Consider the following 27850-nt stretch of genomic DNA (forward strand, 5'->3'; position numbering starts at 1 on the left):
CCCTGTAGTTCTTCTTCGAGTGATTGCTCATATCCATTCCAGTTAGGTGTGCGTGCACCGTGTGCATGTTCGTCGGAAGATTTTTACCCTAGCAACACTTGGTGGGTCGGCTGGGCGCCCCCTGGAGTGGCGCCGCCATGGCGCCGGATATATACCTCTGCCGACCCAACCGCCCCTCAGTTCCTTCTTACCGCCCGTGTCGGTTGTTGGAATAGTAAGCGCGGCTTAGCTGATCTCCACCTCCCTAGCTACTCGTAGTTTTCTGGTTGTTATTGTGTATATAGTTCAAATGTTTATACTTGCAGTTAATTATTTTCTTTAACATAGTTAGTGTATATAGTTAAGAGGGGTTCAGGGATTAGCCTCTTCCCCTCACCCGGGGCCGGGGCCCATGCCCGGTTCACCGGGTTTCAAACCATGCTCGACCTGTCGCAAACCGATGCCTACAGGAGATCCTCACGACTCCTGCCTTAAGTGTCTTGGGGAATCCCACCTCGCAGATAAGTGCCACATTTGCAAGGCCTTCAAGCCGCGGACCAAAAAGGAGCGGGACTTTCGTCTTAGACAGCTCCTGATGGAGGCAGCTCTCACTCCTCCACCATTGGCACCGAGCGCCAGACAGTCCGCACCGGGGAGAAGGGCATCTTAGGCACCGGAGCGCACCAGTATCGCTAAGGCCCCTCGGCACCAACTGTCACCGACCCAGATGTCTGCTCGGCACTGCTCCCTCTCCCCGCGGGTAAAAAAACATAAGACTCCTGCGGTTTCCGTGTCCACGCCACAGTCAGAGCACCAGCCTAAGTCGGACCACCAGCCACTGACAACTGTCGTGGCACCGACAACTTCAGCACCATCGATTCTGGTCCCGCAAGAGCCGTCGAATCCGGTGCCTGACAGCTCCCCGGCACACGCCATGGTTGAGCTTACTATTCCCTCCACGCCGGACAATTTCTCTACGGCAAGGGAACTGATTGCACTGACGGAGTCTGCAGTGCCTCAACCCCCGGCACTGCCGGTGCGGGTTATACAGTCCATAGGCAAGCCTACCCTACTGAGACCATCCTCCGTCGGCACCACTGAGAGGCACCGATCACGATTGCGGTCCCGCCGGCGTTCTCGGTCCCAACGCCGCTCGCAGTCCCAGTACCGTTCTCCATCTCGATACCGGTTGCACTCGTGGCACCGTTCAAGACCCAGTTCACTGACCTGGTACTCTCAGTACCGATCAAGCTCACAGCACCGCACCTCTCGCAGCTGCTCCCGGCGTCGAGCTTCGAGGTCCCGGTTGATCTCCTGGCACTGTTCCGGCTGCAGGTCCCGGTCTCATTCCTGGTACCGGTATAGCGCCCGGTACCTCTCTCCGCTGCAGCGTACAAACAGACTACCCAGGGATGGAGACCATTCTCAGGGGTTTTCAACTCCTCCTTGGCCATCTCGCCATGCATCTATGTCATTCCATGCGGACAGTGCTTCCTATGCACAGGACCATGACTTAGATGTTCCCAGCTGTGTCTTTCAAGAGACCCCGGCTCAAGACCAAGGACCTCATCAGTGGTCCTTCTGGATGCCTTGGGCATATCACCAAGCCCAAGGTGGACCTCCAGTGCCATCATGCTCCGTACCATTGGAGCACCGGGTGCCGGAGGCTACTGTTAGCCGCCCCCCTCCTGTGGCTAAGGAGGACGTTCCCATTCGGGCACCAGACCCTCAGGTACCACCTGAGTCGGACGTCGCCCAAGTCCATGAGACAATGGAGGACCCGTTTGTCCCTGGCCTTTCCTCTTCCTCTTCTCCAGATGAAGCGGTGGCGGGGACATCCTCCTTGGGCCCTCCTCCAATTGACCTAAGATCACATCAAGACCTCCTGAGACGGGTGGCTCTGAATATGAACCTCCAGGTGGAGGAGGTTCCAGAGATAGAGGACCCGGTGGTAGATATTTTGTCGGCTGACACTCCCACAAGAGTGGCCTTACCATTTATTTGGACGATCCAAGTGAAGGCTGATACCATCTGGCAGTCTCCAGCATCTATTCCACCCACGGCTCAGGGAGTTGAGAAGAAGTACATGGTGCCCTCTAAGGAGTACGAGTACCTGTACGTACACTCTCCTCCCTGCTCCCTCGTTGTCCAATCAGTTAACGAAAGGGAGCGCCATGGCCAAGCTCCTGCCCCAAAACGAAAGGAGGCTAGATGCATGGATTTATTGGGACGTAAAATCTACTCTGCTGGGGGCCTCCAACTCAGGGTGGCAAACCAACAAGCCCTACTTAGCCGCTATAACTATAACACCTGGGCAGCAGTTGACGAAGGTTTCTAACCATTAGAGGAGTGAAGTTCTGGAACAGTCTCCCAAGGGGAGTGGTGGGGTCAAAAGACATATCTGGCTTTAAGATTAAGCTTGATAAGTTTATGGAAGGGATGGTATGATGGGATAGCTTAATTTTGGCAATTGATCTTTGATTATCAGCAGATAAGTATGCCCAGTGGTCGGTGATGGGATGTTGGATGGGATGGGATCTGAGTTACTGCAGAGAATTCTTTCCTGAGTGTTGGCTGGTGAGTCTTGCCCACATGCTCAGGGTTTAGCTGATTGCCATATTTGGAGTTGGGAAGGAATTTTCTCCCGGGGCAGATTGGCAGAGGCCCTGGAGGTTTTTCGCCTTCCTCTGCAGTGTGGGGCATGGGTCACTTGCTGATGGATTCTCTGCAGCTTGAGGTCTTCAAACCACAATTTGAAGATGTCAATAACTCAGACATAGGTTAGGGGTTTGTAATAGAAGTGGATGGGTAGGGTTTTGTGGCCTGCTTTGTGCAGGAGGTCAGACTAGATGATCATATTGGTCCCTTCTGACCCTAAAGTCTGTGAGTCTATGAGTTGAGAAATTCACAGAGCTAGTCCCTCAAGACTTGCGCCAAGAGTCTGCAGCCCTTTTGGAGGAAGGAAAGAAGATGGCGAGAACTTCTCTCCAGGCTTCCTTAGACGCAGCTGACTCCATGGCCAGAACTCTGGCTTCAGGAATTACCATGTGGCGAATATCATGGCTTCATATGTCAGGCCTTCCACCTGAATTGCAGCATATGATTCAGGACTTGCCCTTCAAAGGTCAGGGCCTATTTTTGGAAAAGACTGACCCTAGGCTGCAGAGTCTGAAGGACAATAGGGTGATCATGTGCTTACTCGGGATGCACACACCGCAGACTCAGCACAGACCCTTCCGGCCCCAGCCTCAGCGCCCTTACCCCCCGCCTAGACAGCGGTAGGACTTCGGCAGAAGGCGTGGCCGAGGCAATCGTAGACGGCAGTCCAGACCCCAAGGGAGTCAGAATCACGGCCCCGCCAAACCACCCGCAGGACCTAAACCAAACTTTTGAAGGCGCGCCCGAGGGCGACGTACCAGTTGTTCAACAGGATCCTTTCCCTCCCTTTTGCAACCGCCTTTCCTCTTTCCTCCCTGCGTGGACCCAACTAACTTCAGATCGTTGGGTCTTACGCACGGTAGAATTTGGATACCGCCTTCAGTTTATTTCGCCTCCCCCCTCCCACCCTCGTCCCTCTTCAGGGACCCCTCTCACGAGCAAATCATCTTGCAGGAGGTACAGTCCCTCCTTGCCATGGGAGCTATAGAGGAGGTACCGGAGGACTTGAGGGGCAAGGGGTTCCTCTCCCGCTATTTCCTAATCCCCAAGGCGAAGGGAGGTCTCAGACCAGTTCTAGACCTGCGGGGACTCAACAAGTTCTTGATTAAAGTTGAAGTTCCGCATGGTATCCCTGGGGACCATCATCCCATCCTTGGATCCTGGAGACTGGTATGCTGCCCTCGATATGAAGGATGCGTATTTTCACATTGCCATTTATCCTCCGCACAGACGGTACCTCAAGTTTGTGGTCAACCGTCAACATTTCGAATTTACAGTCCTTCCGTTTGGCCTCTCGACAACCCCAAGAGTGTTCACAAGGTGTATGGCCGTAGTCGCCGCCTCCCTCTGTCGTCGACGCATACACGTCTTCCCATATCTCGACAATTGGCTCATTCGCGGGGCCTCCAAGACCCAAGTAACGCGGCACGTGGGCATTGTCAAGGACCTGTTCATCCAGCTAGGCCTGATGATCAACCTAGAGAAATCTACTCTGATTCCCACACAAAGAATAGAGTTCATTGGGGCCATTCTGGACTCCAGTCTTGCCAGGGCCTGCTTACCACAGCTGCGGTTTCACGCAATGATATCAATTGTACAAGGCCTACAAAAATTCCCAACCACTTCAGCTCGAACTTGTCTCGGCCTCCTTGGTCACATGGCTGCTTGCACGTTCGTGACCAAGCACGCCAGGCTACGCCTACATCTCCTTCAAACTTGGCTCTCCTCAGCATACCACCTGGGGAGACACAATATAGACAGGATCCTCACCGTTCCCCCGAGACTTCTAGGTTCCCTCGACTGGTGGTTGACGCCCTCCCTGGTGTGTGCAGGAATGCCATTCCATCCGCCCCAGCCTTCTATGGCCCTGAAGATGGATGCGTCATCTCTCGGCTGGAGTGCTCACCTCGGACATCTTCGCACTCAAGGTCTTTGGTCATCTCAGGAGCTGGCCTTGCACATCAATGTCCGAGAGTTGAGAGCAGTCCACCTTGCGTGCCAGGCGTTTCAACAGCATCTGCAAGGCCGTTGTGTTGTCTGTGAACACCATGACACAACGGCCATGTATTACATAAACAAACGGGGGGACACGGTCCTCCCCCCTTTGTCAGGAAGCCATTCAACTCTGGGACTTTTGGGTAGCCCATTCGAAGGACGCAACCAGGTCTATTCTCCAATGGGTTCGGAACACTCTGGCGGATCGACTCAGCAGATCCTTCCGCTCTCACGAGTGGTCAATCCGTCCGGACATTATTCAGTCTGTTTTCCAGAAGTGGGGATTTCCCCACATAGATCTCTTCGCTTCCCACGAGAACAGGAAATACCAGATGTTCTGTTTCTTCCAAGGTCTCTCCCCGGGCTCGATCTCGGACGCTTTCCTGATACCGTGGACGAGCCAACTGCTCTACGCTTTTCCACCGTTCCTGCTGGTTCACAGGGTCCTGCTGAAGCTCCATAGGGACGGAGCTCGCTTGATCATGATCGCCCCAGCGTGGCCCAGGCAGCACTGGTACACCATGTTGCTCGACCTGTCGATAGCCAGCCCAATTACCCTGCCTCTTCTCCCAGACCTCATAACTCAGGACCACGGCAGACTTCACCACCCAGACTTGCAGTTCCTACACCTCACGGCATGGCTCCTGCATGGTTGAGCCAGTCAGAGTTACGCTGTTCTGCCTCAGTACAACAAATACTCCTGGATAGCAGGAAACCTTCCACTCGGTCTACGTATCTGGCCAAGTGGAAGCGTTTCTCCTGCTGGTGCGAAACGCAGAATGTTACTCCCACTGAGGTCTCGATCCCCACCATCCTGGACTACCTCTGATTTCTCAAACAGCAGGGCCTAGCGGTATCATCATTGAGGATGCACTTGGCGGCCATTTCTACCTTCCACCCAGGAGAGAGTGGCCACTCCGTGTTTTCACACCCTATGGTTTCCAGGTTCCTCAAGGGCTTGGAGCGCCTATACTCCCAAGTACGTCGCCCTGCCCCTACCTGGGACCTCAACCTGGTCATAACCAACCTTATGTCTCCACCATTCGAGCCGTTAGCACCTTGCTCGCTGCTATACCTGTCCTGGAAGACAGTTGTTTTTTCTTCGTAGCCATTACATCAGCCAGACGAGTCTCCGAGCTTCGGGTGCTCACGGTGGACCCACTGTATACTATCTTTCACAAGGACAAGGTGCAGTTGCGACCGCACCCAGCATTCCTCCCTAAAGTGGTATCGGCCTTCCATATCAATCAGGACATCTTCCTTCCGGTCTTCTTCTCGAAGCCGCACTCATCACAATGGGAGCAACAGTTGCACTCCCTTGATGTCCGTAGGGAGCTCACATTTTATATCGAATGGACGAAGCCCTTTTGTAAATCGCCCCAACTCTTCGTCGCAGTGGCAGACCAAATGAAGGGCCTACCTCTCTCCTCTCAGAGGATCTCCTCTTGGGTGATGGCATGCATCCGCACTTCTTATAATTTGACTCCTGTTCCCTCGGGCCATCTCACCGCACATTCTACTGCCTTCCTGGCTCATGTACCAATCCAGGAAATACGTCGTGCAGCTACCTGGTCCTCGGTCCACACCTTTGCTTCGCATTATGCTCTGGTTCAACAGTCTGGAGATGATGCAGCCTTTGGCTCAGCAGTTTTGCATTCTGCCACATCTCACTCCGACCCTACCGCCTAGGTGAGGCTTCGGAATCACCTAACTGGAATGGATATGAGGAATCACTCGAAGAAGAAAAGACAGTTACTCACCTTTGTAACTGTTGTTCTTCGAGATGTGTTACTCATATCCATTCCAAACCCGCCCTCCTTCCCCACTGTCAGAGTAGCCGGCAAGAAGGAACTGAGGGGCGATTGGGTCGGCAGGGGTATATATCCGGGGTCTTCCAGCCGACCCACCGAGTGTTGCTAGGGTAAAAATCTTCCGACGAGCGTGCATGCGGCGTGCGCACACCTAACTGGAATGGATATGAGCAACACATCTCGAAGAACAACAGTTACAAAGGTGAGTAACTGTCTTTTTTTTGCCTATCTAACTGGTCCAGTGCATGGAACTAGAAGCATTTCAGAGAATGCTACCAGGGAGATCTTTTCTTCTCTGCATCTAGCAACTTAAATTTGGCATCTAGAACCTCTCTCCTACCTTTCTCTACCTCACTGATACCAACATATACCATGACCACTGGCTCCTCCACAGCACTTCACCAAACCTATCTAGATGTCTTGAGCAGTCCTTAACCTTCAGTCAAGGCTTGCAGTGAATTTCAAAAGCATATTCTCTACTTTTCCCTTTTGAAATGTATTTGCTTTGCTGCAATCACCATACATGTCGTGGACTTCAGAATGTTCATAGCAGCTTTCTACATTTCCACTTCTAAAACAAACTTTCACTCTCAACATCACTGGGCTCAGCATGTCTATAGGTGCAGTCTGGATTTTCACCAGTTAAGCTCTATCTTCAGCACCACAGGGGAGCCACTCTTTGAATTTGTATGCTGCAGTAGAGATGATCCATCTTGTGTAGAGTGAGAGAAATAACTACCTCCTGCGGTAGTAGAATTGGTTTATATTGTGGTGAGAATAAGAATCCCCTTCCAGTTCTGACCTGGTTCTTTTGAGTTTTATTTTCTGGTGTATACATCTGCTACTAAGAACCTGTACAGCAGTCTGACCAGTAATAAATGACTAGCTAATTAGTCCAAGTTTTGGAGAATGAGTTAACTTCATGCTGTGCTATGACTATCTATAGGATAACATGTGGGTAGGCCTTTAAGCTTTTTTTTTTCTGTGTTCCTAACTCTTACATGCTGCATTGTCCCTGAACCTTCTCATATTTATTAAAATAAAAAACACTCAATTGTTCCTTTTTCCGCATTCCTCCTCAGTGGAATTGATGAGAATAAATAATAGCAACTGTACCTTGGGTATGCCACCTGTTTTTACAGCTAGTTTGATTTACTACTTGAGTCACTTGGAAGTGTCTATCTTTGCTCCATTGCTCTTTGTAGCTGCAGAAGAGCTTGCTTATTGAGAGGTTTGAATCATATTCTCCTCACTCTGATTATTTCACTTCCCTTAAAGCTCCTGCTGAGAGGACCCCTGAATTGCCTGAATTCCTCAAAAGATGAGCCAGTAGTTAAAACCACATGGTCACCTGACCCAGCTGTTAGTCTGCACTAGCACCACCATGGGTGGAGCTGAGCTGGTGATAGCAATGGTAGAAGCCACTGTATATCCTAAGCAGTGAAAGGTCTACTTTTTAAGTCAGGCCACCAGATAGTTTCTACACCTCTCTGACATTGAAGTCCACGTGTTGCCTTTTGCCACCAAGTGTCGGTGCTCAACAGGATGCCATTGACGTGGAGTCATAAATGACCAGTCCAAATCTTTGACAGACTCTGATCAGTTTAATAAGACGTTATATAACGATGGGTTATATACGCATTAACCAAATATGTAAAAACAAACCCATCAGAGGAAGGCAAGATCTGCATAAGATAGGGATGCATGCTGTGCTGATGGACCACTGCCCCTCAGTCAGTAGTATCTGTGCCTCATCCAGTGGCAGGCTGCTACATAGCATGATGCCATCCCTTGCTGTGTGTGTAGCTGTGAAAAATGTTTCTTACACAGTAGCTTTTCAGAACCTGCACAGCGCCATTGAGCCTGCTGTCCGTGATGGGACACGGAGGGCATGGAACACACCAAGGGCAGCTTTCTTTAATATGTACACTTTAGGGGTTGAGGTGTGAACGCTACTAGAGCTGAAGAGAGAATCTGCTGCAGCTTCTCTGCCAAGTGCACAAGGCCCATTTGTTTCTAGGGCTCTTCTACCAGATACGTGTTTGCTGGAGTTCATGGAGCCCTGTCCCCAATTAATGAGGTATTAACTAGTGTTTAGTTTGTCTCCTCTCTTTCCTAATGACTGTTTAGGTAAGATGGTAACAAGACTCTTGCTCAATGCGGTATTGTTTAAGTGAGAATGAAATCAAAGCCAGAGGCAGCTTTCCCAAAGCCACTGAAATGTGGCACAAGATACGGTTACTGGCAACAATCCTATCCAGAACTCCCTCTCAGCTGCACCCTTGTTTGTAGATACAAGAAAATGAAATGGAGAGAGAGGCCTTGATGACTGATTGATTGAAGTGGGAGGATTGGAGCTCTGGTATCTCAGCCGTGGTCCTGTCTGTCTACCCTTTTCCCCCTGAGAGAGCTGCTGGCCTCTTCTCCCTCTCCCGCCTCTTGGGAGAGACCTTAGGCAGCAGAGGACAGCTTCCTTCCCTGTCAGAGAGAAACCCCAGGCAGGGACTCCTATGCCTGTAGTAGAAGTGAGTTTAGCAAATGGAAACTGGTTTCATATGTTCATATCTCTCCACAGTGTGATGTGGTTAACAGCTGATTAGGTCATGGGTGTTTGGGGAGTAGTCTTATAACTTACCAACAAAAACATGATCTGGGGGGAGACGGGGACGTAATCAGCTTAATCACTTACTCTTCTCCCCTTTCCTTTGTCTGTTGGAACATATAAGCTCTTTGCAAACAGAAAAGGCAGTTCCTGTCCCCAATTAAGTATCCTGTGTGCAATACTGAAAACGTATAGCAATAAACAAAACGCCTATCAATGCTAACGGAAGTTGAGTGGACCCTACAGGGAGAGGAGTTTACCCCCAAGCCATACAAAAAGACAGCAGATGTAAGTGAAGCAGTTCTGTGTCAGTGTCTCCGCGTAGAGGCGACAGCCTGCAGCTGGCTTTTCCCTGTCAGTTTTCATTTCCTGTCATGGCTTCTTTGTTTTCTTGTGCAGATCCCAGCCATGAGGGCACAGCTGAGGGAATGGAGAACATGGCGGATGCCGTCACGCATGCCCGATTTGTGGGCACGGATCCGGCCAGCGATGAGGTTGTCCTGATGAAAATCCTGCAGGTAAGTGGAGAGAAGTGGCAATTACCATAATGGCTGCTGCCTGGCACTGAGTGGATCCAGTTACATGGAGATCCGGGGGGAGGGAGCAGTGTTTTGACTCTGCAGGAGCTTAGTGACAGACTTTATTTTTAAACAGATGGCTCATGTACCTATGGTAAAAGCTTTTCCAAATGAAAATAATTAAAAGCTTAAATGAATTGATTTTAAATAGAGTTCTTGATGTGCTATAGCCTTGATCCTAGCCTGTGTGTGTTCCTCTCCAGTGGTGGGGAAAGCAGGGATGGGGAACCCAGCAGCTTCTTTGGTGGCAGCCGAGGGCTGTAGGGGAGAAGTGAAAGGAGTTATTCTGAGACAAACCTAGAGTTGTATATCTCTTGGATCTGCATTTGGGCTAAGGAATCTCAGCAAACCCAAGTGTTGGGCCTATGAGCAGAGCCATCACTCTTGCTCTCCAGCTTTCCTGCCCTTTAGCACAACAGTCACTTTGAAGTGACTTCTGGAAACCCTCCTCCTTTCACTCATAGCAGTGATTCCTGGGTTCCAAGCAGACCTTTCCTGAGTGCCTCAACCCTGTCTCAGTGTGCAGGTGAATGGCATTGGTGCTGCATTACGTTTAAACTTTGCTTTTTGCAGGTTTTGAGGACCCTGCTGCTCACTCCGGTGGGAGCCCATCTCACCAATGAGTCAGTGTGTGAGATCATGCAGTCCTGCTTCCGTATATGCTTTGAAATGAGACTCAGTGGTAGGTTTGTTTTTCATATTCCCATGGTGGTGGCTCCTAATAAATGGTCTGGGCTCTCCAGACCTCTGCATCTAGGCCCAGTGCATGAAATCCATCGAGGGGAATGTGCTGAGTTTACAACATCACAAGCTTCCTCAGTTTCATGGAAACAGTCAGAGGTTCACTGTCCAACTTTTTGCTCCATGGCTCCTCTTGTTTTTTTTCCCCAGCTCTGTGGCGCCACCTTGTGAGTATGTGCCCATTTTGCAGCAAGGCAGAGTTGGAGCTGGTTTTAATAAATTTGCCATAATCCTCTGTAAACAAGGCTCGGAGGGGAGTCTGCTTGGAGAAGCCTCTTGATAATATCACAGTGAGTAATGACACCTGTGTTATTTGTTTTTGTCTTCGCAGAGTTATTGAGAAAATCTGCAGAGCACACTCTGGTCGACATGGTGCAGCTGCTCTTCACAAGGTAAACCTGCTTGTGTTTGCCTCAGCATTGCTGAGATGACCCTCTATGGACAGGAAGATTCCACACTTCCACTTAGGGGCCCACAGAAAATCCGTTTGATCAGACCATGGTTTCAGGGTGGTGGGGAAGGGAGGATTTGGTCCATCTCTCTTGGGCTGTCTCACCAAGACTGGAGGGGGGGTTAGACCAAGTTGTATGGTTTAAGGTGCCCTTCAGGAACAGACAGACAACCAAACAAGAACTTTTGGTTAAGAAAAGGTTCTTTGGCCAGATAATGCAAATTCCACTCAAAAACCCAGAATCCATTTCAGTGCTTTAAAAATGTATAGTTCTCTTTAAAAATGTAATAGAAAGACCGTGTTAAATAGACATATGCTTAATTCCAGCAGAGTTTCACCTCGGATGCTGAAAGGAATTTAAACTGCTTCAGGGTCACTTGGGGCAGCTTGTCATTTGGATGAATCTTGTGCCCTGACCAACACCACCAAAGTGTTGAACTAGGGTTCCCTCTCCTTCTGAAACTCAGTACTTAATTCATTTTTATAAGCAATGCCTAAACTCCTAAAGCCTTTCTCTGGGTATTATACAAATATAGAGATCTGGTCAAAAGGAAGCAATGCAGTAAGTTTGTTCCGAGAAATGCTGACTGGGGAATGCAGTGCCTCTGCTCGTTTTTTCAACCCTCTCAGTTCCCCCAAGCACATCCCTCCATCTTCCACATTCCCAGCCGCTGCAACTGGCTCTGCTAGCCCCATCTCTGTTCCACATCTGAGGTGAAAGAAAAACTTAAGAGTTTAATGGGCTCAGATCAGTAGCACTGGATAATTTCCATCCCAGAATACTGAAAAAACTAACACATGGAATTTCTAATCCAGTAGCAAGGACTTTTAATAAATGTATCTATTCAAAGGTAATGCGGTATGACTGGACAGTTGCTAATGTCATAAGTATATTTAAGAGAGAGAGAGAAAATGTGATCTGGGCAATTGGATTTGTTAGTCGAACATCAGTAGCACTCCAGGCTTTAGAACAAATTATGAAAGAAAAAATAATTAAATTCATGTAGGCAAATGATAAAGGTGAGGAAAAGCAACATGGGTTCACCAAACATAGATCATTGCAGGCTAACCTTATTTCTGTCTTTGAGAAAATAGCAGATTTTTCTTATATAAGGGCAGTGGAGTAGATCTAATATACTTGGACTTCAGTAAAGCTTTGACGTGGTACCATGTGGGAAATTATTAGTTAAATTAGAGAAGATGGGGACCAGTACAAGAATTGTGAGGTGGATAAGGAACTGGCTAAAGGGGAGAAGGGCAACAAGTTATGCAGAAAGGTGAATTACCTGACTGGAGGGAAGTTACTAGTGGAGTATCAGAGGGGTAGCCGTGTTAGTCTGGATCTGACATGCATCCGACGAAATGGGTATTCACCCACGAAAGCTCATGCTCCAATACGTCTGTTAGTCTATAACGTACCACAGGACTCTTTGCTGCTGTTACTAGTGGAGTTCCTCAAAGATCAGTCTTGGGACCAACTTTTATTCAGTATTTTTATTGATGACCCTGGCACAGAAAGTATAAGTCTGTATCATGAGCATATTTCATTAGTAAAGTTGGAAGGCATTATTGATAATAAGATCTGGGACTGGAATATTATACAGGAAGATCTGGATGACCTTGAGGCCTGGAGAGACAGAAATGGGATGAAATTCAATAGTACAAAAGTGAAAAGTCATGCATTTAGGGTCTAGTAATAAGCATTTCTGCTACAAGCTGGGGGCTCATCAGTTGGAAGCAACAGAGGAGGAGAGAGACCTGGGTGTGTGGGTTGATCACAGGATAAGTATGAGCCACCAATATGATGTGACTGAAAAAAGCATGTTTGATCTTAGGATGTATCAGGCAAGGCATTTCCACTAGAGACAAGAGAAGTATTAATGCCATATAAAGGCACTAAAGAGGTATAAAGGCACCTGTAAGACTTCATGTGGAATACTGTGTACAATTCTGGTCACTCATGTTCAAGAAAGATTAATTCAAACTGGAACAGGTGCAGAGGAGATACTAGGATGATCAGGAGAATGGAGGGTCTGTCTTATGAGAGGAGACTTGAAGATCTTTGCTTGTTTAGGTTAGAAAATGGAGGCTGAGGGGATATGATTGCTTTCTATAAATACATCGGGGGTAAATATCAGGGAGATGGAGAGCTATTTAAGCTAAAGGACAATGTTGGCACAAAAACAAATGGGCATAAACAGACCATAAACAAATAAATAAAGGCTAGAAATTCAAAGGTTTCTAACCATCAAGAGGAAGAGTTTTTGGAACAGCCTCCCACTAGGAGTTGAGGGCAAAAATTTAATTCATTTTAAGAGAGACAAATTTGAGTGTGATTGTTTGACAGGGTTGCTTGTGATTGTGGGGGTCAGGGCTCAGCAGCCCTTGGGCTCAATTCCAGTTTGTCTTACATTTCTAAAAGCTCATGCTTCGGGGTTTCAGCTGGCCACCTGCAGGTGTCAGGAAGGGATTCCTTTTGACCACACCCTCCATGTATTCTGGATTTTTAAAATCTCCTGTCTCTGAAGTCACAGGGATGGCCATGGCTGGAAATGGGATATTAGGGGGAGAGGGGCTGGGAGGTAGACCGAGCATTGTCTTTCTTGTATGCTTGGCTGGCTGGTTCTTGCTCACATGCTAAAGGTCTAACTCGGGGGATCAGGAAGGAATTTCCCCCCAGGTCAGATTGGCAGTGACCTGGCAGGGGGGAGGGTTTGCCTTCATCTGCAGTGTGTGGTGTGGTCACTTGCCAGGATTCTCTAAGTATATCTCACTTAATCATTTCCCAGCCATCATGGGTGCTTTGGGTATTGGTGCACTTTGGCCCTGCCTAATCTCCGCTTCTGGCACATAATAGTTTTGCCTGCTGTGGGCTGTAATACTTCGGTCTAATTCTGGTTGTTGGGTTGGTGTTTGTGGTGTATGATATATTGAATGATCTTTTGGTCCCTTCTGCCTTGAAATATGACTCTGATTCTGAGAGAAGAGAAACTGATTCACAGTTCACTGGTGCTAGAATATTGGGAGCTCTTGATCTCCTGCTGCCATTTTCAGCAATGTGCTACTTGGACTTGCTCTGGACAAGTTTAATTTGCAGTGCTGAAACCAGCAGCTGGAATTTGCTACATAAGTGCTCCTGAAGCAATTAACATCAGCATAGCTGTACCACTGTTAGCAGCAGTGGGGTGCTTTCTATGAATGTTCCGTAGTGTAGAGAAGGCTTTTCCTATAGCATCCTCTACAGCAGAAGGAAAGTGGGAGAGGGCCACTTCCTGGAGAACATCTTGGGTCCAAGGAGGTCCTCCATCCTTAGTGTTTACAGCCAGATCTGAAGAGAGTGTTCTCTTCCTGCACCAGTGCCCGGAAGGCTGTGTGCATTCCTGCATGTTCTTTGTCTTTCAGATTGCCTCACTTTAAGGAAGAACCTAAAAGCTATGTGGGGGCTAACATGAAGAAGGTAAGAGCCAGTACACTCCCTGCTGTCTCCTCTGCCTCCTCTTGCTTGCTCACATCTCTCTTCTTTGCATTCACATCTATGGTTATGTTATTCCTGGAAATCTGTAGCTCAGTGAAGAAAGCACACTAAATAACATAGGGCTGAATTCACCACTGGTGTAAATGGGCACAGCTTTTTTGAACTCTGTGGAGTTGTGCTCACTTTTATTCCAGCAATGAATTTTGCCTATGAATTATTGCCTGGGCAAGTCAGGCAGAGCTGTGGCAGTAGCCAACAGCTGCTCCTCATCTAGAACCCCTGCAGGCCCTGGGATCTGGTGTTGATGCCTTCCAAATGTTTTAACCCTTTCTGACATCTCTTCGGCTTCTTTTTCATCCTTCCCTTTCGCAACATTTGTCTGTATTGCTTACCAGTGCACTTTGTTCCTGCTCCCCGACCTAAAAAGGAAGCCTTCCTGAGGGTAGGTGAGGCACTGTGAAAACTTCGTAAAAATTCCCTAGTGTTGACAAGGTTTTTGGAGGCTATTCTCATGAAGAGGTAGGAAACTAGGAGAGGGATGCTCCATGGTGGAAATCTGAGCTCAGAAGAGGGCTTCTGTTTTTGGAAGAGGATGTTCCTTCTCCCCTCCACACCCTCTTGAAGGAGAAAGGGGACTGTAGGGCTCTGGGTTGTTGGCTAGCACCATCTTGTATGTGCAGCTGCCTTGCCAATGAGTGTTAAGCATCTGGATGCAGTAGGGTACATACCACAAATGTGATCTCACATGTTTAAGAATGTTATACGTCTTTTCTTTCCTTCTGGATCCCTGACATTTTAGAACCACTCTTCTTAGATGGGTGCTCTACATAGAGGGGTCCTGGAAAATCTGCTGTCAGTGTGTGCTTATGATAAGGGATCTGAACCAGCAGAGGCTCTGGTACTTCCATGGCAGCATTTGGTGACACACTATTGTTGCATGTTTCCTTCTCTGATGGAAGGAAGCAACAGATTTTGTGCTGAGCATAAGATTGGACAGTGAGAACAGGGTAGGAACTGGTCTATGTGAGATACTCTAAGTGCCAGAATTCCTAATGCCCATATACACAAGCTGTAGTATTTTATAAGTAAATCCTCCCTCAAGCTATCCAGTGATCAGGTGATGGCTGCTTCCAGCTCATGAAGGCAATGCTCTAAGTCCAATCTCTGAAACACTGTCACCTTGTCCTGTCTGTTTACCGCATGCTACAATTCTCCCCCATAGTCTTGCGCTCTGCCAGGTTATTCTTTCTCTTTGGGTTTATTTTGCTTTGTTTAAACCATGCATTTGCCTGTCTTTCACAGATCTCTCCATGTCTCCTCAACAAACTGGAACTAAGTAGTGGGGAACAACCCAAAGCCCTGAACCAGTTAGAGAGGGTACTGCTCTTTAAGAACCTGAAGGTCTCTCTCTCCCTTCCTCCCTCCATCTCTCCTTCTTTCCCTTCCTCCTGCAAACACCACCTGGGATAGAGTTATGTTGTGTGTAGCAAATCTCCCTGTACCCTTTTGACACAGCATGGCTTTTGGGGAGAATGCATGCAGTGGTTGCTTTCCAGTGTTGTGGATCTGCCTGGGGCAGGACCAGAAAGGAGAGAGTCTTGTTCTCACTGGATCATTAAATGTCTTGGTGAGTGGGAATTGGGACACTGTTGAGGAGTCTTCTGAAGGAAAGAAGTGGGAGGGTGTGAGCAAGGGATGAATCATCCCAGTGGCCAGGGAAAACAGAGAAGGAGCCTGTTGCCCACAGCCTAAGTAACTCCTCAAAGACCAAGTCTTGCATGTCATTCTTGGGTGATGGCTGCAGAAGCATGATGGAGGAGTCACTTGACAAGGACACAGTCAGACAACTCTGGTTTGCAGACTCAGACTGTAAGCACCTTTACATGGCACAGTGATGGGGAGTTCATCTGCCTCCTAGACATTCAAATGGGGCTGTGATGTATTGGCCAAGTCTCTTTGGTTCTGGCTTCACTGACTTTGGAATAGTGTTTGAGAGCCATATTTAATCTTTTCTAACATGGCCTTAGCTAAACCATTCCACCCAGTGGGTGTGAATGGGGCCAAACAGGATTAAAAACATCTTGGGAAACTATACTTTCCACTAGAACAGTATTTTTAAAAAGTGTTTTAGATCCACAGTTTGCCCCTGTCCATATTGGCCCTACACAGTATTAGAAACCGGCTTAGCTGGAGCCATTTTTTGGCTTCCAAATTGAGTTCATAGACCAGTGTAGATTGAGCTTCTTTCACTGTCTCTATCTTCTTTTGCTCCTGGTAGAGCAAAAATGAAAGTGCATAGGGGTCTTCTGACTACAGAGACAGATGAGGCCATGCTGGACAGTTTGGAAAGACTATGGCTGGAGCTACTTCCACAAATGGGGTACTTATGCTGAGTTGCACAAGAATTAAACTTAAGTGAATTCCCTTTCTTGCTGATAGATGGTATTGTAGTTGAACTGCCTGCTCTGAAGAAGAGAGAATGGAGACTGGTGTTTCTGGGTTTTTCCAGAGATAGAGTAACGGGGAAAGGACCTGTCGTTAAATGTGTAAAATGATGTTTCCCGAGGGTGTGGAGGTGTGTGAGATGACTGATCCCATTAATGTCTTTACTGGGGCAGGACTCAGATCAGGGGCTGCATTCTCTCTGCATGCTATTGTCTTGAACGTCATTCGGTACGCTGACCAGTTCCATGCTGTATCTAGAATGAGCTCATGTGCTAGTCTCCTTGCTTTAGTTACTAATCATTGGCCCCTGCCCTTTTCTCTTGAGGCTTACAATATCTTGTGGAAAACCAAACGTGTGCAGGTAAGGTGGCTTGTTGAATAATGGGCTCTCCCAGACCTCTTAGAGAAAGCTGTAGTAGTACACCCCCACTTTTCTAACTCTCATCTGGGATCTTACTGTCAAAGCCTGGCAGTTCAAAGGGGAAAAGAGCAGGAGCCTCATGGCTCTGCTAGTTGCACTTCCTCTCCTTATGCAAAGGAAACTCAATCAACCATTGATTTTTCTACTATGAGGCAATTTTCCCTAATTATCTCAGACTGTAAGCTGATGAGGGTTGTGACCATGGAGATAAAGTAGGAGGAGAGAGCAAGTTAGCAGGATGGAGAAACTTCCTGGTTATAACTGGAGTTTGAAGGAACCCAAATGTAGAGGATTCTATATAATTGGGACATTCTTGTAGATATCGTACTGATTGCTCTGGATGTATCCAAAACGGCCGAAGCTTGACTTGCAAATGGGAAAAAAAAGGATTGTTCCCTTTTTTCTTTCAAATTCCACATTTTGTTTGTTTTTACTCTAGAAATTCCGTTATGGGCTATTCTGAAGGACACTGGTTGACTGGAGAACTTCTAACGTTATAACATCACAAGATACTGAAAGTTAGAGAGGGAAAGAAATTTTTAATTTCTGTTTAAAACACAGCACTTTAAAATTCTATTCAACTTCAATACCTAATAAACACTAGGCGGAAAGGAAATTTTGAAGTTTTAACACGCCTACCCATTATTTAAGGTGCCAGATGGAATAATACATATGCTTTTGAATACTCTTCCTTCACCCTCTTCCCCACTCCCACCCAAAAAAAGTTCAAAATGATCTAGCAAAATTAAGAAAGACAATGCTTTTATGTTTTTTCCAATGTAAAAACAAGCATGAGTGAAGGGAACCTCTTGTGGGAGGAGGAGAAGCTGTGGACAGCCTTTCAGGTCATGTTTATATTATCATAATAAAGCAAGAGGACATAAAAGCTATTAAATTGTTTGCGAGACACCTTTAAAATTAAGTACAATACAAAAAGAACAACAAAAAGGATCTTACTTTTCATCTTTGACTGTCTGTCAGAACCTCCCAAACATAGAATTTCATACTGTAACATCTTCTTCAAACATGTACCCAGTAAGTATAACTCTCATTAACTCAGTGCTGATTAAGCGGCAGTCGTTTGCTATCCAGTTCCCTGAGAGATGTCCTAATAAAACTATTTTCCTAATGAAGCAGAATATGGAATTCTGGACAGTAGAAACGAAAAAGCCCTACTGGGTAAATCTTAACTGTCCCCTAAATGTAAAACCAAAGATTTTAAATAGGCCTTGGCTTATATGTTTGTATTTTATAATATTTGAATGAATGTTAAAATTAAATCATAAAGAAATGTCATTGAGTCTCTTGTGTTCCTGGCCCAGAGGTTACATGTCTGCTCATGGCATTGAATTTGAGCTTCTGGCAAGTGGTGCGAATTGGCAGTGTGTGTGTTTGTATGTGTGTGTGGGGGAAGATATAGAATTTAAAGCAAACTTCTGCTTACAGAGCTAGATCAATCAAACTAGCATCTTAAATATTTTAAAGTTAACCATGTTAAAATGGTGTTTGTAAAGTTCCCTGTTTCTTAAAATCCTGATTAAGGGTAGAAGAGGTGAAACCAGCATGGCTAGTTTTCAATAAGAGATCTTGTTTCTGTGTTCCACTGGCTTGGCTTGACTTTGTTTTCACTCTTTACCAATCAGTTAATGAATGGTTAATTACTTAGGCAAGTCATGGAAACAGGCACAAGGTTTAGTAACTAGAAGCAAAATCTGATATCTTACAGTTGCTTTGAAATAAACCTTTCTGGGTTTAATGGTTAATGCTTCCATTTTTCTCTTTCATGCTTACACCTCTTAGCATGCAATTGGCCATATAAAAATCTCTAAAAATCTTTCAAATGTGGTCCAAAAATGAGGAAATTAAGCTTATTTATTTCTAATAAAATAATCAAATAACAATACACTGATTAGATTTGATAGCTGTCTTAAAACCTCTACAAACATTAAGGGCACAGAACCAGGAAGTGACCTTATAACTGAGAAAATTGGGACTCTTAAAGGATTTCTGGGAAAATTTAAAAAAGGAAAATGCACCTGGTAGAGATGAAATATGAAAGAGGAGAACTGGCAAAAGTCTAAGATCTACCTATGTTCTAGAAGTCAGGTCATTAAGCAGGAAATTCTCATGCAGGCGCCTATGCTGTCAATACAGCGGCACGGTGGGAGGAAATAGTAAGGGACAATGCAGTCCCAAAACTGTTGTTAATTAACTAGCTCAAAGGAAACTGTAAATCTCTAAAACTTGGGGATTAGCAGTCAAACAAATAGATTTTGTGGTGCAAGGAAGATTTACACAAATGGGTTGCCACATTGGGACATAACATTTTCATAAGCTTTGTTGAAATAAGAGAAATTATAGGCCATGTAAACGGTTACACAGTCTTAGATAGAAAAAAGAGGGTAGAGAGAGATGGTCTTCCAGTATTATTTTTTCCAAAATGCTAACTGCTATACAAAGATGCAAACAATGGCTGAAAGGATGGGTGGTGAAATAAAGAAGCCCCTGAAACAATTGATAGCAAATGGAAAAATGAGAAGAGTGGAAAAAATATACCTTAGATGCTATGAAAGAGTTTAAACCTAAAAGAAGGGAACAATTACATTAGATAAGATTAGATCAGTGAGATGCAGTGGGGTGTCTATGCTGTAGAGCAATTAGTGCTTTTATCACAACAGACATTCAACTGCAAATGTGTTAGGCCACTAAGAGCAGGCTTTCATGACATTGGTAAAAATACTGGAAGCCATAATGTATACATCCAGTTCTTCTAAAACTTAATTGTGCTTAGAAGAGATCTAACCTTAACTCTGTTATAGGCATGGCAAATCTGTCTTCTGATAAAAGATCCTAATAATGATATGGTCATAATTAAGGGTTCATAGATTAAGGCCAGAAGGCTCCATTAAGACTATTAAGTCTGGCTTCAATTCATAGGCCATAGAATATAACCAAATGATTTCTCCATCAAGCTCAGAACTTCTGGCTGATCTTGAACAATTGAATGGGTGCTTTGGTGGCAGCAGAGAGGAATTGTGGAGGTGAGGAGTCTGAGTGGCTTTGGAAGTGCTGAGCAGGTGGTAAAGCATGCAAATAGAGTTGATCTGGCTATTTCTGTGCTTCAACTTGCAATCTCTTTGACTTAATGCTACAGAAGTTTGATCAGAAGTGCATTTTTGTGGGGGATAGTCCATCTGGATCTCAGTCAGTTATTCAATATACTGCCACATTGTTAACTGAAAAATTGGATAAATACCAGCTAGATAAAGGACTGAAGCCTGGCATAGAAATTGGTTGACAGAGGGATAATAGTAAAGCTTGCAAGGAAAAAACATCAACTAAGGGAACTCCAGGGATCGGCACTGGGACCTGTTTAATACTTTTGCTGCCTAGTTGAAACTCTCTGCTCTCAACACCCAAATCTGAGTGGTTATGCCTGCACAGAAGAGCTACTCTACTGTAAAGGGATCTGTAGAGGTTGGATCAGTTGGCTGTAGCAACAAAATTCAGTACTAACAAGCATTAAGTCCTAGACCCAGTGAGAGGAGCTAAGTCTCTCTCTGGGGGACATCTGTCAGGAAAGTAGCCATTTCAAGACCTAGCTGTGGCCGTAGATTTACTAAATGTGAACGTGTGGGCGTGTGTGATGTTGACATAGCAGGGTAATAGTGCAACACTGCAAATCCTGGTCTGGATGCCTCTGAGGTACTATGGTCTTAGTCTGCACAACTTAGGAAGAATATAAGTACTAGAAAAAGTATTAAGGACAAAAACAATTCAAAGGTTAGATTAGATGTAGAAACAAAGGGGAGTAAAAGTTAAAATCTAGATTAAAGGGGGCATGGTTGCTGTCTGATACCATCAAGTTAATATTAACAAAGAAAAGGAATTAGTTTCCCAAGAGCTAAAGGAAAAATAAGATATTAAGGAAATTGACTTGATCATGAATGAAACAGACAAAAGGGAAAAATTGAAGGCCCCATTTCTGCAGAGATTCCAAGTCTGGTAAGGTATGACAGGGTATAAGTGTGACTGAGGAGAACTGCAAAAGATATTGAGTTGCACTGGATGACAGAATCTTATTTCCTAACTCTCTGTCATTTTTATGGAAGCTCCCTTAAAAGGTTTGAATTGGTGCCTACTTAAATGTCCTTAGAGTTGCTAGGAGAGTATTACTTAAAACATTAGCAGGGACTTAACAGGCAAAAGTGAAAATGTTTGAGATGCATCCGGAGGGCAGTCTTAAAGAAGACTGCATTTTGGTGTAAAGCAGGGAGACATTGATGTGCAAAATAGGGTCTGGGGACTTGGACTGAAGAACACTAAGTGAATTGTCTCCTGAATCGGGGTCGGGATGCGGACTTTTGGAGTAGGATGCTGTGGGCTAGTTTGCATGACTTTGAGGTGCTTGGTTTGTGTGATATAGTGGAGCGCTACTATCTGTTTTTGTGCCTTTGGGGCAGCCTTTCTGGGCTAGATTTTTGTGGTCTTTTGTGCTGCACAGTGTTGCTGTTTTGATGTTCTTGGTGTTCACTATTCACAGCTGAAAATGAGAGCAGGAGGAATGAGTGATTCATCTAAATGGAAAAAACAGAAGAGATCCCCAAGGCCCACTCGCCATGCAACCAAGGTCTCCCCAGGGACAGAGCAACCAGCCACCAATGGTACTGTTATGCCTAGTAACATCATAGGTAAGTGGAAACCTTTTTCCAAAGCATGGGTGTCATCCATCTTGTAGCCCTGTGTGGTACCTCTTCATTTTTTTTTTCACTTTTTCCACTCAGTTTTTCTGTATTTAGTCTGTGTTAGTCTTCAAATATCCTAGCAGCACACATCCCACAACGATCCAAGCCCAGAAAGAAGTGTATATGAGAGAGGGAATACTTACTGCTCTATGTGCAACTCAACAGCATTCCTCTGTTTGTTAGTAATGCACCTTATATAGAGAATAGTGGCGGTGGGGGGAAGCTGCAGGGACTGGAGCAAAGGGGGCGGGGGGAATCAGGGACTTGAGGAAGATTGGGAGATTAGGTGAAGGTGAGGAAACAGTGACATGATGGGGGGTGGGGGACATGCAGAGACCTGCAAGAAAATGCGAAGTGGGAAGTAGTGGTAGTGATGGAAGCAAGGACCCAAAGGAGGGAATTGGGCAGGTAGGTTTGGAAGCATGGACCTTGAGTGGAGATGGGGAGGGGAGAATGGAAATACACAGACCCAGGCATCAAGGCAGGGGAAGAGGAGAATGTGGTGGGGCACACGCTTTCTAGGAAGGGGAAGACTGGAAGGTCAGGGGGAGAGAGCCCTTGGCATGAGAGTGGGGGGAGTTGCAGGAAGTCCTTGTAATGAAGGGCCAAGTGAGGGTGGTCCAAAGGGAACTTGTGAGGGGACTAGAGAAATGTAAGGAGCCCTTTTTTTGTCCATATGCTCTGCCTTCAGAAACCACAAAGTGTGCTACTCTGTATTACTGTGATACAGAGAGAAGGGAGAATTTGTATGCCCCGTGGCTGTGCTGTAGTAGACAGACTGCACAGTGTCAGTCTTTAACCTTTAATTTGGGTACATGGGTTCTTTTGGCTGTGGAGTAGATTCTGGTCTGATATACTCTTTAAATTTTGACAGATTAGATGTAAACAATAGCAGTGAAAGGAAGCAGACAAGAAAGTTGCTATTATAGTTATGTAGAGTACACAGCTCTGAAGCATACTGCATGCACAAAAAGGCTATTTAGGGCAGGGGTTCTCAAACGGGGGGTCGACCCCTCAGGGTCATGAGGTTATTACATTGGGGGTCGCAAGTTGTCAGCCTCCACCCCAACCCTGCTTTGCCTCCAGCATTTATAATGGTGTTAAGTATATTTAAAAGTGTTTTTAATTTATAAGGGGGGTTACACTCAGAGACTTGCTATGTGAAAGGGGTCACCAATACAAAAGTTTGAGAACCACTGATTTAGGGTGTTTTCCTCACAATAGTGCAAATATTGAAAAGTAAGGAAATCATAAAGTAGAGCAAATTACAGCCAGCATAATACAAACATCCAAATATTAGCCTACTCCTTACATCAACACATTAATACCTTCTCTAACATTCAATTTCAGTTCAACAATCTGTCACCCTCAGTGCATATGTGAAAAAAATGATTCCTTCTGAGGCACAGATCCTTAACTCTGACACTCTTGTGCCATTATTTAACAATTATCTCTAAATTGCAACAAGGATGTACACCAGGGAGGTGGGAAATGCAAAGTTGATGCCAGAGTCCTTTTATCTTATGTAGCAGAAGTTTGTTTATTTTTTATAGTTGGCTTTTGTCTTTCAAAAAAACCAGCTCAGCTGTACAACATACACTACTAAACAAAACCCCATGTTTCATATTCGAATTTATAATGTGCAACTCTGGCTCGTTCATTTATTCTGTTACCATGCTCTGCAATGTGACTTTAAGTACTTGCTTCACATTTTCAAGGTTTTCCCTTACAATCATGAAGGCTACAAACGTGGGGGGTTGTCTTAAATGAAAACTTGCATTCTGGAGCATCCACCTGACATGTAGAGATGATGAAAATGTTCTCTCTTCTCGTGTTCATTTGGTTTCTTCTGAAACTCAATTTGATTGAGGAATCACAGGAAAAACTCTTGCCTTTCTATTTTAAATCGTTTTCCTTTCAAAAGTTCCTACCCTGTTTTCTTGCCATGCCAACATACTTCATTGGAATCTGAGACACCTGCCAGATTTTATAGATTCTGTAGAGCAAGGTGAAAATGCATCCTTCTCTTATTTCAAGGCATGTTGTATTCTTGTGTCTTAAATTATTAGATATTGTTTCCCTGGATTTTTCATTTAACCTTGGTACTCTGTATATTCATGACAGTTATTGATTAAGTTGAAGGGAAGCATGGATCTGTGTGGATCTGCATCCTCGTCATATGCTGAAATGAAGTTAAGAATAGAAAGCAAATAAATAGACTTAGGCTCCTACCCATCATGTTCCCTTAAGAGGTGCGAGCACCCCCTCTAAATGCCTCCATATCTGTCTAGTTCATTTCTCCATTAATCTGCCATCCTTTCACATACTTTCAGGGAGAGAGTTTAGAAATGGTCTCAAATTCTGTTCATGGAGAGATAAAAACAGCAGGAACAAAGAACAGAAGTCACCGGTTCCTGCAAGGTTTGCTCTCTAGTAGTGATAAAGGTGAGAAGAGTCCCTCCCGTCCCAGGATTATTTTCCATGCTGCACCAAGGAACAGTTTTAGGTACTCCTTAACTGAAGAAGGAAGCTCATGTTGTACAGGCACTTCTCTAAATAGAAGCCCTATAAGGTTTAAACAGTTGAACAATGTTGATGTTGTCTTCTCCAGTGTGGGAAGCACAACAACCACAAGTGGTTCCAGTCCGCTACTTGTATGCCACATTTCAGACATGGTCAACCCGGGGGAATAAATTAGCTTCTGAGCAGTCGAATAATATATAATTTGTGTACAGTTTCTCTTGCATCTGCTTCAGCAATAACGCTAGAATGAGGTAATGTAATTCCTGAGAACATTAATCAACCTTCTGTCCTGTAGTATACCCCCCTGCTATTCTAACCATAGACATTTGGAGCCGGAAGCAATACAAGGGTCTGTGTTGTTCAAAATAGAGTCTAGGTGAGTCAGGTCAGTTTCTCATGTATGCAATTCTCTGGAATGTTTCCACTGAAAATAGGGAAGGAATTAGGATCTGGGAAGCTTTGTTGGTTTTTTTGTGTGTAGCTCTTCAGAGTTGAGCAGACCATGGGGACGAAATAAATCAGGCAAATAATTGTTTACCGTGAGCATTTTTTCATACCTGGCCTGGATAGGTTGGAAGAAGGAATGATTTGGACTAGTTTTGATAAGGTTGCAAACTTGCCAGATTAACATGTTGCTCAGAGGGTAGCTGCTGAGGAGTAAATAGAGTTGGGTTCAGTGATGTAGGGCCCAGTTGTACAACTCTTACTCCTGGAGGGCACTCACTTGTGCCAGTAGCGCCAGAGAAATCAAGGGGACTTCTCAGATTGAGTAAATTCTCTGGATGAGCAAGATTGTGCACTTGGATCCTTAAAGTCAAGAGGGATTGTTGCAATATTCAAAAATGAAGAAAATGCAAACTTTGGTCTTGACAGGAGCATAAGAACTTGTCTATACAGTGCTGGCAAAATGCACTAGATGAGTGTGATTTTTAAAGCGCTCTAACATGCTTTGCTCTAACTGTCCCAGGCAGATCCTGTTGGTACGCACTAAGGCTTTGTCTACACTAGCATTTTTGTTGGCAAAATGTTTTATCAGTCAGGGTTGTGGCCAACATAAATTTCACCAACAAAAGTGCTGGTGTGGACAACGCTATGTCGGCAGGCTCCTGCCGACATAGCTACTGCAGCTCACTGGGAATGGTTTAATTATGTCGATGGGAGAGCTCTCAACATAGGGCGGCTACACAGAGACCTTACAGCAGCACAGCTGCAGTTGTACAGCGATCCTATATTGGCCTCAACTACAGAATACAGAAGGTCCCTTGCTGTCACTTCTAGACTTCCATCCTTTTTCTGGATGCGCCAGCCAGTCCTCCCTTAAAGTCCTTCAGTGTCCAGCGATGCTTTGAAGGGGCAAGGAGACATTTTAATGTAATTAAAGCCTTCTGATTGGAGCGCCTCTGGTCTTTCCCCTTGTAGCTGTGACATATGAAGTCTGTCTCTCCTGCTCTGCCTCCCTACAAGCTAATGTGTACCTCCAATTCAGACAACTTGGGGTGCAGGGAAAGGACCATCTCCTGCAGGGTCTCCAGTCCCTGATAGATATCCCTGCTGGCATCTGCTCTGCCCTGTTTCCGCTCCAGATTGTGTCAAGTACAACCACCTTGCCTGCCCTCTCCCATTTTAGCTAAATGTATGCATTCTATTTTAATATGGTCTTCATTTGTTCACGAGGTCTACTAGATTCTATCTACTGTGTGATAACACGGAGTTGCTAGTCTTTCTCCTTGTGATCTGTTTGACTTGCTGATACCTCATTTATCCGAGTCTTCTGCATTCTTATGTCATTTTTGAGAGTTCATTTGTGGTGCAGCATGACCCAAGTTAAAGCAATTATTTGTTGCTGTTTTGACATGTAATGATAAGGATGGTGGAGGGGCGGTGTAACAGTTTTAATAACCTGTTGCTGCTGTTTCTTCTCAGTAGATGGAGTTACTTTTATTGATGCTCCTTCTCCCATCTCATCTGGAAGTTCAGAAAACATCTCCTCTGCAGTCAGTCCTGCTACAGACAGTGGCTTAGAGCTGTCCTCCCAAACCACCTCCAAGGAAGATCTTACAGACTTGGAGCAGGTCAACTCTTTGGGACTTAGTGCAGCAATGCCTTCAATTGAGCCCAATGCTACTGAGCATCCACACAAGCATGAACCCCAGGTATGAGCATGATCCTGTGCAGAGCAGGCAACTCCAAACCCAGTAGATCTAGTGTCTGTATTTGTGCCCTCCTTTTGGTCAGTGTCACTAGTGCTACATAATTAGGAGCTTAGAAAGTGGTCAGGAAGAAATTTCCCTTAATAGCATAGAATTGCATCGTTTGGGTGCATTATGTGTTCATACTCTCCTCAAGACTATTCGGCATTGACCACTTAAAGGGTAACTGTGTAGACCAGTTTCTGTGTAGCTGTATCCTTTCCAGTGTTTCCCATTACGCCAGCCTTAAAGGAGTAACTAATAAAGGCAGAGGTGGCTGAAGTCTACTGTGATTCCTTTTTGCTGTCTTCAGTAATAATTTTCCAGCCTCAATTTTTTAATTTGTAGAGGAGTTTTTGATGATTGCTTGGTGCATGTGCACTTGCATTTGGTCTTGCCTAGTTAGGGAGTATGACTAGATATAATGTGGTGCAATTAAAAAGAAAAATGTACTAGTGTAGATCAAAAACTACTAGCAAGCCGAGTGGATTGATAAAAATTTAAGTAATGCAAGTCATCAAGTCAGAAACCTTGGTTTAATTGATTGATTTTAATCATGTTTTGCATTTGTACATTTTAGTTATTTTCCTAAAGAAAGGTTCATTCTCATTAGCTGGTAACCTTTAAAATATGTTGATTTGCTACTAAAGATAACCTTTACACTAAATTGTTTGCTTCTTTTTGCTAACTAGGCTACACTGTATCTATATACATTTATTTAAGCAATTATGCCTTAATTTGCATTTATTCAAACTCTTAATTTCTCCTTTTTGATTGTTAGAAAATGATGAATGATGCATTTCTTTACTAGAAGATCAAGTTTTTTACTTGTGATTTGTGTCAATTTGTGAAAATTCAAAATCAGTTAAATGCGCAAACAGCATTTTAATTTTTTTAATTAAACAAAGCAACCTTAAAGGTGCTGAATTCATAAGAAGAAATTTTTTTATCAAAAATTTTTTCAAAAGATGTTTTGCATTTAGAATTAACTGATTTTTTTAAACAAAGGAAGTATTATCTGTAGTTAGTGAATTGAACTGACTTTTTGTTAACCATGTCCTTCATGATTGCAAAACTAGTAGATCTCACCTTCTCACACCTAGTTTTATTCATAGATTGGAAGAGGAAAACAAGCTTTCTTGCTTTTTGAACTCCCACTCTTTTTTTAACTTTGAATTAACTAGTCATTGAAATGAACTAGTTGAATAAACTGAAATGAAAATATTTTCTCTGCACT

The 27850-nt window shown here is 44.9% G+C and overlaps 1 protein-coding gene across 11 annotated transcripts in view; it reads left to right on the top strand.

The window, feature by feature from the left end:
* The window catches only part of GBF1 (golgi brefeldin A resistant guanine nucleotide exchange factor 1), a 177431-nt gene that overhangs the window by 106674 nt on the left and 42907 nt on the right, over window positions 1–27850 (top strand). For 5 of the 11 annotated variants that reach the window (XM_030571052.1, XM_030571055.1, XM_030571057.1 and 2 more), the window contains exons 5-11: window positions 9445–9563; window positions 10197–10305; window positions 10696–10756; window positions 14218–14272; window positions 15593–15691; window positions 21700–21847; window positions 26348–26577. In XM_030571052.1, coding sequence (XP_030426912.1) covers window positions 9445–9563; window positions 10197–10305; window positions 10696–10756; window positions 14218–14272; window positions 15593–15691; window positions 21700–21847; window positions 26348–26577 — 821 coding nt within the window. Of the gene's footprint in view, window positions 1–9444; window positions 9564–10196; window positions 10306–10695; window positions 10757–14217; window positions 14273–15592; window positions 15692–17666; window positions 18192–21699; window positions 21848–26347; window positions 26578–27850 lie in introns of those variants that run through there. The other 6 variants (XM_030571059.1, XM_030571063.1, XM_030571054.1 and 3 more) reach the window with 5 other exon arrangements.

This window comes from Gopherus evgoodei, chromosome 7 (genome assembly GCF_007399415.2).
Source record: "Gopherus evgoodei ecotype Sinaloan lineage chromosome 7, rGopEvg1_v1.p, whole genome shotgun sequence".
Classification (NCBI taxonomy): domain Eukaryota; kingdom Metazoa; phylum Chordata; order Testudines; family Testudinidae; genus Gopherus; species Gopherus evgoodei.